The sequence below is a fragment of the Protopterus annectens genome, chromosome 10.part0 (genome assembly GCF_019279795.1).
Source record: "Protopterus annectens isolate FY-2018-M chromosome 10.part0, PAN1.0, whole genome shotgun sequence".
In the NCBI taxonomy this organism is placed as follows: Eukaryota; Metazoa; Chordata; order Ceratodontiformes; family Protopteridae; genus Protopterus; species Protopterus annectens.
In genome coordinates, this window is record NC_056744.1 from 435,793,942 (window position 1) to 435,804,785 (window position 10,844).

The 10,844-nt window shown below is 36.0% G+C and overlaps 1 protein-coding gene across 1 annotated transcript in view; it reads left to right on the top strand.

Moving 5' to 3' along the window:
* Window positions 1-10,844, top strand: part of BEST4 (bestrophin 4) — a 352,673-nt gene that overhangs the window by 99,219 nt on the left and 242,610 nt on the right. The window contains exon 2 of the mRNA XM_044085335.1: window positions 9,995-10,089. Within this exon, the coding sequence (XP_043941270.1) occupies window positions 9,995-10,089 (95 nt within the window). The remainder of the gene's footprint in view (window positions 1-9,994; window positions 10,090-10,844) is intronic.

The following is a 10,844-nucleotide window of genomic DNA, read 5'->3' on the forward strand; positions in this document are numbered from 1 at the left end:
TTTGACATGTTGCCTGCAATTTCATTTTGAAGATGGCTGTTATTGCTATTTAAAAAAATATATATTCTTGATAGGATGTGATGAGAAATTGAGAAAGGTGCCTTCTGTTTTGAAAAGGTGGGGAAGGTTGCAGAATAAAATGTAATAAAAAAATACTATCCAAAATGTGTTCAGGAAAAGAGTAAGTCCCCATGAAGTTATAACATTGCTTTTACTTTGAGCTTGTACATTTCTGTACATGTAACAGATTCCACTACAGAAGTAAATGTCTATTTACACATGTATAGTTAATTGTCCATGGCAATATAACATACTGGTGCCTGTGCATGCACTTTTCTTTCATTAAGAATATTAAAGAATGAAAGATAAAATTTACCAAATGTTGCATTCAGTTAAAAGTTGATTAAAAGGTTAGCAGTGCTAAGTGTAATATAATTAATTTAAATGAAGATATTTAATTTAAGGTAGATAACAGAACAGTATATCTGATAGTTGGTCATGGGCCCCCTGGAGCCATGGGCCCTGTGCAGCCAGCCAAATTATCCCCATTATAATCCTTCACTGATTGTAACTACATTTACACTGGTACAGCTGCCACACCTTTCAAAGCTGGCCTTAAAGAGCATGAGAGAGGCGCTGTTAAAAATAGAAAAGAAAGGCTTATTGCTGTTTATGTGAAACATGATGACAACATTACATTGTTACCAACAACTATTTTAGAACATATTCATGTAAATATAAGGGATATTCTTTATGTGAAAGAAGCTTTCTTAAATAAGGAAAGTGACTTTATTTTAAATAATAGGAAAAGGATTACCAGTGGTTCTGGTAAATCCACCAATCATCTAGGGCCTCTGTTTACTTCCAAAATTAAGCCACAGGATGAACAAGTACATACATTCAATCAGAGATGCCAGGAGAGTAGCTGACTGCAGCATGAGAGTACCAGGCTGTTTTTACTACCTTGATTACAAAAACAGCCCAATTAACTACAATCCAGCATTCAGAAACAGTTCCAAGCAGTCTAAAACTTAAAAAGTCACTAAGTATTCAACGAAAGAACTGAGCTTTACTCATGTAAGATAAGTGCTTTTATCCATTAATTGAACTTCATTAGATCATCTTTTCAAAAATAGCTTTATCCATGGAAAATATATACTTGCAGGGACAACATAGCTATAAATCAAGATTGATAAATACCCATAAACATGAGTTAAGAGTATGGGGTGACTCAAACTACTCCATGGTGTACAATGTTTATTGAATAGTGCCCAGAAATTCCATGGGAAGATAACCCTAATTAAACCCTTACCAGTGACATCAAACAAAACGCTACTATGTAAATACATCACAGAGCTATAGTGACAAGTCCTAGTAGTATAATTCACAAAGGGGGATGGGCCTCATCAGATCCAAACAATTCTAGACTATTGGCATGACCGATATTCTACACATTTTATGTAAAATCATGGAGAGTGGAGAGAGTCATGATGGAAATTACCAAAAATGGTAAAGGAAATATGTTAAATTATTACAAATTTTCTTAAAAATGGCAAAGGAGGCCAACTTCTTTTAGATGTGGAACAGTGTGAGTTCATTAAGTGGAGAACTTGTCTTGTAATTTTGTAGTATTCGTTAAAGTGATAGTAACAGCAGCAGTACTTGACTGAAATCAGATAGTGCATGTTGTTTTTCTTGGGCTTGCTTAGTCACCTGACACTATCCTACATAGGGAATAATTGCTAAGATAAATGCATTATATGCCAATTCGCAGAAATGTAATGGGAAAACAAAGATTATGCGATATGATGCCTTAAGTCAGGGTGGTGGATTAGTTGTGTATCCCAGTGATGGAGTGATGGTTACCACTCCTACCCCACAGGGCTGTGTACTGGTTACCAATGCTGCCCCACAGGGCTCTGTACTGGCTACCAATGTTACCCTACAGGGTTGTGAACTGGAGCCAATTCTCCAACTATCCTTCAAAGATAAGGAGGTTAGAAATGGGTTCTAGATAACCAGACATACAGACTAAAAACTGAATAAAATAATTACTTCACAATAAAAGATGTCAAAGTTCTCTAAGACAGCCTATGAAAATTATATACCTGGGAGACACAGGTCTCACCTTTAATGTCAGTAGCATCATGACAGTTGACAATAAAGGCATAAATTATGACTGCAACATAAATTCTCATGCCATAAAAATGATACAATCATTAAATATCTAGGCTTGGAGGAAATATTTTATACTTTGACCAGTATGTATCTAGAAAAGCCAGCAAAGTATATTCAGTAGCCTCTCTAATTCTATATGTCTAGTCACTTCATGAAAATCAGTCATACCACTCTATAATGTATTTTATCTGGCCTGTTATTGAATATAATGCGGCATTTGACAGCCTTTATGTAAACCGCATCTGATTCCTTACAAGTCAAATAATAGGATCAGAAAACTTGAACTATTCAGAAAGGTTTCAGGAAAAGTCAATATACTCTGTTTTTTTTACAGGTTACTTAGAGGCCTATAGCACAATATCTAATCCAGTTCTGCTTAAAAGACTCTGCTTGAGAAACACTATTGGGAGAGCTAACACCAGATCAGGGAACTGAACTAAATATTAAAAATGATACAAACAAAAGTAATTTATACTGAAACACATTCATGCAAACTGGACAGAGCAATCAATGTTTATGCTGTAAATTAAGTTTTCCCCAGAAGAACATGTCCAGCTGTTAAAATCATTCTCTCTGCATTACTAATCAGAGAGCCTAATATCCAAAAACAGCTAACCTACCCTCATATATACCACTAAACTGCTCCAAGGACTAAAATGATACGTAAACATTAAAAAAAATCATGGGTATGGATGCTGGAGGCATCCATACAAACAACTCCATGGATATGGTCTCCTCACTCTATTAAAAAAAGGGCAGCAGAAACTTCTATGCATTGTGCAGGCCATCAGCGCATGCATGCTTACTGCATATGCAGCAGATAACACATATGTCTGCAGACTAGCAGAAGTCAGTGGAGGAGTATTAATGTTGTTTTATACAATGATATTATACAGAAAAGGTACTAATCAACTCCTATGCATGGTAATGTTGGATTTACCCATGGCTGGCTTTATATGACAACATTGTGCCTCACAACATACACATTGGTGGTAAGTTATTTGCCTATAATAGAAACCACGAAAAAAGATGATCCAGCTGCCTTCACACACTTTATTAAAATAACAAACAGAAACAGAACAACAAATTATTCTCCTCTAGCACCTCAGCTCTTCAACCTTTACAGAGTATAACTTCATTTTCCCATACATCCTTTAAATATAAAAACCTACTCCTTAATTATATAATTAAGTAATTAATACTTAAAAAAAAACAATAACACTTCAATTACAAAAAAAAACATTTCCAGTTGCATTCCATGTTAAGACCCCTATGGGACAAAGTATTGAATTTCAAAATGAAAATTAACTCCTTTCTCCAAAGTTTTCTTTTTACATACATCAAATGATTCATTATTTACTTGTTCTAAAATTGTAGCTCACAATCCAGATGAATCTCCATTGTGATATTTTTAAAATACATGGCTATCGAGCTTTCCAATTTGCCCTTTCTGATGTCTCTAATATGTTCCTTTACTCTTACAGCAACATTTCTTTCACTTTCCCCAATATAAAATTTATTGCATGCACATTTTAAAGCATATATCACCCCCTCACTAGTACAACTATATCTACCTTGAACCTGAAATTTTCTTTCATTAATTTTTGAAAAACAACTTACTATAAAACCACAACAAGAGCATTTCCAACAGGTAAATGTTCCTTTTAAAACAGCCTCACTATTCCTCACAACCATGGTTTCTGTTATATACTATCCATATTTGGTGGTTGCTGATATTTCCCTGTAATGTCCACTCTGCTGAGCATTGGTACTTACTTAATATCAACTCATTTGCTAATTCACTCTTTCAGAATATTTACTTTCTCATTTCCTTACTCCTGATTACCTTATTAGCTTTGCCAAACCTACCACTGGCCATGGGGTACCATTTCTATCCACAGTCTAGATTCAGCTCTCGGTTGCTTTCTTTTAGTCATGCACACTTCAATACCTCCCCATTTTGCATTGACCTAATTCCTGTTCCTCTTGCAAATACTCTTCTGTATTACGTTCCTGAACATTTGCAGCCCATTGCATCTGGCTCCATGACACTGAGGAAAATAGTCCTGACGTCGACCTAGGTGACAGAGGTTTATTTAATAGCCCTGGTGGTGAAGAAGCTAGCCAAAGAGGGAAAGGATGAAGGACTTTGATGCACCCATCTTTCCCTGGGTTATGGAGGGATGTGTACTCTTGTGGACCACACCATCAGGAGTACAGATTTCTCCAATGGAGTCCATGGAAACGATCTCCCATACATAAGGTTTGTGAATGGGGTTGTTTGCTGGCTTACATCCCTTGAAGAACTGAGGGACTGTCCAGAAATGTCAACCCACTGCACACTTCACCTTCCCAGATACTAGAGCATGTCCATGGAGGTAGGACATAAAAAAAAGAAAAATACAATGGAAGAATTGAAGAGTGAGTGCAAAGTGGTCCAAAAATGTGTGGATTGTTAGTTTGTAAGATGCTTTTTTTGATGTATTTTCCATCTCATAGTATTATTCAAATTCATGTCTACCTTGTTTTCTCATTCATTTATCTAATAATATGCTGTCTAGTACTTATAGTGTTACAACTTAATTGATAGATTTTTGCTCAAAATCAAACCTGTACAGGTTTATCATATCACCTCAATCCCCAAATTACATTTCATTACAATCACTGAGGAGTAAAAAACAAAACAAATGCATTCTTGGTAGGGGTCTTAAATTACCCAAGCATTGATTGGCAAATTTATACCACTAATAAAAATATAAAAAGATGTTTTATAATAAAGAATGCTTTTTATTGAGTAGCTCTAAAAAGTAAAAAATGAGGAAGAAGAGTGAAAACTTTGCAAAAGAAACACAGCCAAGCTGATTTCAGGAAAGCATTCAAGGTTGCTTTTGCTGATTCTGGTAATGAGGTAGCAGAAGAAGTAGCAGGAATGAGCAAAGCCAACCTCAAATGTTATAGCTATGGTCAAAAGATACATAGGTATTTATGTTGGCATCTCTCTCTGCCTCTCATTCAATCAGCATGTTTCCACCATAGTTTGGAAATCCATCTAGCTGACCCATTTAATTTCATATGATCGCAGGAGGTTACTAGGCTATCAGCCATAGAGCCTTTTTCAGTTTAGCCATTCATGCCTGAAATGTCCCAGTTATCACTGCCCATGGGCTAGAACAGCTTTGGTATATGCCTAAGACTAGGGCATCTACAAAGTGACTCTGTCCATAGTAGCCACAGGAGACAAGCCAGGGGTGAATTTGCAATTTCCCATCCATTGGTCCAAATTGCTTTTGAGTAAGCATAAGGAAGAGCTCTGCTTCACATGAATGGAGAATCTGTTCCAGAGAAGGGGTTATCTCTGAGACAAATACCTGTCCTACCAACACATTTTGTTTATGTCACAGGCAAGGTTTGGATCCTTAGACTGGGTAATTCTAGTGCTGTTTATTTTGCAAATGTGCAGCAGGTCTATCAGGGCTGGATCAGAGAATGCCTTGTAAGTTAGGTATAGCTCGCCCCTCTGTCGTCTGTAGGAGACCGAGTACAGGGGCAGGGCTTTGAGGCAGTCAGCATAGGACATATTTATTATACCCTGTATTCTTTTAGTGAAGAACCTTTGGCCACTCTAGCTGTTACAAATGCCTACACAGTTTCATGCCAAAGGGTGCATTGCACGTGATTATTGGTTTAATGAGGGCTGAGTATAGTGGGACTATGATCTCTTTAGATCTGGATGAAGTTTCAAAGGGAGTGAATATATTCATGATGCAAAGAAGTCATCCTTCTACTTCATTCTTCTCATACCAGACATACCGCTCAACCTCTTACAGCAGGAAGAAGTCATTAGTTATGGGGGGGACAAAGGCCTAAAAATAGGAACAAATTTAATTATTGGTCTTACAAACTTAGAAAGTTGATATAATAACAGGGTTTATATTAGCATGACTTTTCTGAAGAGTATGAAGTCTGGAACTTAAATGTCTCATTATTTTCTGACTTCAGTCCTCAATGATTTGCTAAGAATTTGCTAGAAAACCACACTTTTATGAAAAACAAACCAAAAATAGGAGGCAAAAATCCTGACAGTTGAGAGATAAGGTATGTACAAATCTATGCATATTTCTCAACTGGAAAGGCCCTGACAATTTTTAACCAAGAAAGTTAAAGGTCTTAAATAGTTCAAATATCCTAATAGACTATCACAACACTTCTTATATTCAATAGCCTGCTGGCTGCTTCAAGATTACCCTTGTCTCACTTTTTAAGCCATGACAGACCCAGTTCTATTTGATCTCCTTTTTCTTCACAGACCAGTGGCTCTACAAATCCCATAGTAAAGGCTAAAATCTATGCCAAAAAATAAAGATTCACTAGAGGAATAAGTTTCTAACTCAGCATAAACAAAGCCCATGCCTCTTGACCTTTTAGCACAAGAATTCTGGCCAAAGCCAAAAATTATGGAGTGGAGACAGAGACCCAAAATCAGGGACAGATTTTAAACATTAGTGTTATAAACTTAGAAAGTTGCTAGAATGAAAGATTTTGCACTAGCATACATTTTCTAAAATATATGAAGTCTGAAACTCAAATGTCTGCCATTATTTAGTGACTTCAGTCCTCAATGCTTTGCCAGAGAACCACAAATTTTATGAGGAACAAACCAAAAATATGAGGCAATAATTTGGATATTCTGTGAAATTCTGGACAGTTGAGGGGTTTAACCAATCCTAAAGAATAAACTGTCACTACAGGTCAGGCAAAGTAGTACTTTATCTACTTTTAAGTCTAGTAATGTATTGGCCTGCTCAGTTTGCAAGGCGACTACTATTATGTGCTTGTAAATGGTGACAATAATTTTTAAAAGTGTCTGTTTAAAGGTCAGTATGGCTAGGCGTCTTATGGTCCCTGTGATGACATGCCTATTACTGCTCTTATGTTCCTTTGCTCCATGGGACAAATACTCTGCAATTAGATAACTAATGGTTCCTGTTACAGAAATCATCCCTCTGAAAATGGAACTGCTATGAAACTTTCCTTACTGTTGTTTCCACTTGCAGCTCTCAGCCATAGGATCTGGAAACTAAATGCTCTTGTCTTCCCTCCCAAATTACTGACTTGCTGCCAGTCTACAGCTATACTATTACAGTGACAAACCTTGTGATCATGTTATCTGTAATTGCCTGCCCCTGCCCATCCACATAAAAAAATGCTCAAACTCCTCAGAACCACAAAACTGTGGCATAGAGCTTGCCATCCCCAGCACAATCAGTATGGAATACCTGTTCTCAGCAATGGCAATATTTGTGAAATTATGACCATGTTTATTTATTCTGTATTCCACTCATGTAGGATCATCTTATAAATTGAGCTGCTATTGTTTCTGTCATCACTGTAGTTAATTGCCTTACAAATTATCATTTGCTTTTCTTTTTTTAACACCATTATTGACTTATCAGTTGTGACATATGCAAAATTACATTTATATAAAAGTAATTAAACCATATTAACAAATTCACATTTACAAACATTATACATCACATCTATTGTTATATATCATATAATCTAAGCATTATATAAATTATTCAGTTCCTGCCTTCTCTTAAACTTCATTCTTTCTACATGCACTGTTCCCAAAATTTCAATTTTTTCTATGTAGTCTACTCCTACCCTTTTCTAAAGATCCCACTTCCTGTTCATTTACCACTACTGTTCACTACTTCAAGTATATTTGATTTAGATTTTGGTTTCCATTTTCTAGTAATTGTATATCCCAGCTCAAAAATTAATTTCCTTAGCTATTTTCTGACAGAGTACTCTGCAGGGAATTAGTAAAGTCTGCCAACTCTTTACACTCCCAGAACATATGTTCCCAGTTAGTTTTTTCTTCTACATCACACAGCCAACATTTGCCATCTACCTGAGGAAATATTATTTGGAGACTGCTTTGGGGTATAAAAGTATCCATGCAAACACTTCCAGGCCACATCTTCAATCTTCTAGACTATGTTGTATATTTAGGAGCCATACATATGTCTTCCCATTGTTTCTTTGTGAATTGCTTATCTAACCACTCTTCCCAATCTTATCTGACCTCTTCTAATTGATTCCTGTAGTTATCGTGCAATATTTTATATGCCCTACTAATTATCCCTGTTTTAACAGCAGCTTCTGTTCTAGATTCAGTTAAAAACTCAACCATAGCAGGCCTTTCATTTAGGATTGCCCTGTTCTTTTCTCTTTGTCTATTTCCTGATATCAATTCCTGAGAGGGAAGGCAATCACTAGCCTGCAATCCAAATGTCTTCTTTACCTCTTCCTGTTCTATTACCTTTCCCTCTCTAACTGTTTGTTCCCAATACTTTGGTTCCTTTACTATCTTTCTCCAGTAAATTCCATCCCCCTTTTGTCTGTTCTCTGTACCTGTAATTGCAGTCATCCCTATCGCCAGAATCTCCTTTCTCCACTCCTGTGTTGGCTTAGTTCTTGGTACACTTTCTGTTACTTTATGAATATAATATTCTGCATGTCTGTTGTTATTCCCCTCAAGGATATGCATTCAAAGTATCATTATTTCCTTATTTCTTGAATTACCCCCCCGACACACTTTTTCATCATCCCTTTCCACTTTGAACTGTAGTTTTCTGCTTGTGTTATGTAAAAGAGCCTTGATTGTATAGCTCTAAAATATCCCTTCAAATCAGGTAATCCTAAATGTCTTGTTCTACTGGGAGGATCAACTTATCTCACTCGACTCTTGCCCTCCCAAATAATATCCTTCAGTTGTTTATTAATTACTATCCACAACTTCTCCTCTGGATGATAAAAATATGACTGACTTGTGTATAAAACTAAAGAAACTAAAAACATTTTCCTGCTTGTATCTTGCTATCCACATCCACAGGCAAGAACTTCCAGTTTCTTAACTGACTTAACAGAAACTTTAATCTATATTCCTAAATATCTCATTTTATCATGTCCCTATAAATATGGGTATTGCTGAATGAATTTATGTGTAAATACATAGCTTATAGCTATAGACTTTGTTTTATCTTCATTAATTTTATATCCCTCTCCCCCCCAAACAACGGGACTGTCTCAGAATGTTCCACAACACTGAGATGTCCTTTTCTGGTTCTATCAGGTACAAAGTAATATCATCTGCAAATAAGGCCAACTTTCTCGAACACCATACCAATTATATCCTTGAATTTCGGAGTCCTTTATTTTCTTTGCCAGTGTACTGTTTACCTTCCTTTCTCTTCTGTCATTGCTCTCCAGACTTCAAATGCAAGAAAACTTTCATTTAAAACATTTACTTAGTTACTAATGAAAGAAACCTGCAAAATGATCCACTAAACATTCCATTTGCTTCCAAATGTATGCAGCACAAGTTAGCAGTGAAGTCCTTAGCTAGCTATATTTAAAATGGATTCAGGAAGGAGTCATTCCTTATGACAATTATGCACTGCACTTTTGTTAGACCTAGTCCCTATATGTGGTTCTTGGTATTCAAAGTGACAAATAGGTCAAGAGAATTTAGTACCAGTTTGGGAATTGTCAAACAGAAAAAAAGTTTGCTTCCAGTGCGAGTTGTTCATTCACATTATGATAATGGACAAAATTCATAAATTCTAATCAAATCAACCAGCTACAGGAAAGGATAGAAATAGGATCCTACTGGAATTAAATGTTTAAGCTATGCCAGACAAGAATATTTTAACAATAAACTTCACTTTGGATACTGTGTGTTCATGTTGTACATTATTTGCTTCTTCAAACTATATTAATTTTGTTTTAAACTGTTTTGTTATTGATACAGGCGATTCCTGACAGAAGATCAGAAGCGTTTGTTTGAGAAAGTCGCAGTGTACTGTAACAGCTACACAGATTTAATCCCTATGTCGTTCGTTTTAGGTTTGTTTCACTATTTCTTGCTTTTTTAGTTAAATTATAATGTTTTTAATACTGTTGTTACACATTTCTAATAAATACTTTTTTCTTATGTATTCCAATAATTTATATCAGGGAAATGCATAACTCTTGAATTTTAACAGCGCTGTTGAGGTGTTGCTAGGGGTCTACTTCACATAACTGAAAACTCATTTGACTGAATTTCATTTGACCGAGACCACAATACCTAATTTTCAAAATACTGAAAACTCATTTGACTGAAACTCATTATACTGAAAGCTTACAAGCTGAATTTCAAAATACTAAATTTTAAACCATAAACATGCACACTTACAACACCAATGACTAACTCTTTCCAGAACTTAAAAACTGCTTACTTACCCTCTTAACAGAAACTGGATGATATAAAAATCAAACTAGGCGGGGGGCTATGTCCACCACACCACACCACCCAATGTGGGATGCTGTGCCCCCCACATCCCCCTAACTATATATACTAACTCCAGGATCGCACTACAGTGGGGAAAGGGTATATGACTTTTATTTGCCTTACAGTACTCTACGTGCAGCCACTACTGCTGGGAACACACAAAACATCCGCCATATTACTTTAGATACTTCCCATAAAAATGTAAAGAGCCATACCCACATTTAGAAATACTACAACACTACTTTCTACATGACTATCAATATTCTGACAGTCAGCACTTTAAGTTACAGTAAAAAGAGAAACCCACATCATGTCTATGGCTTACAAT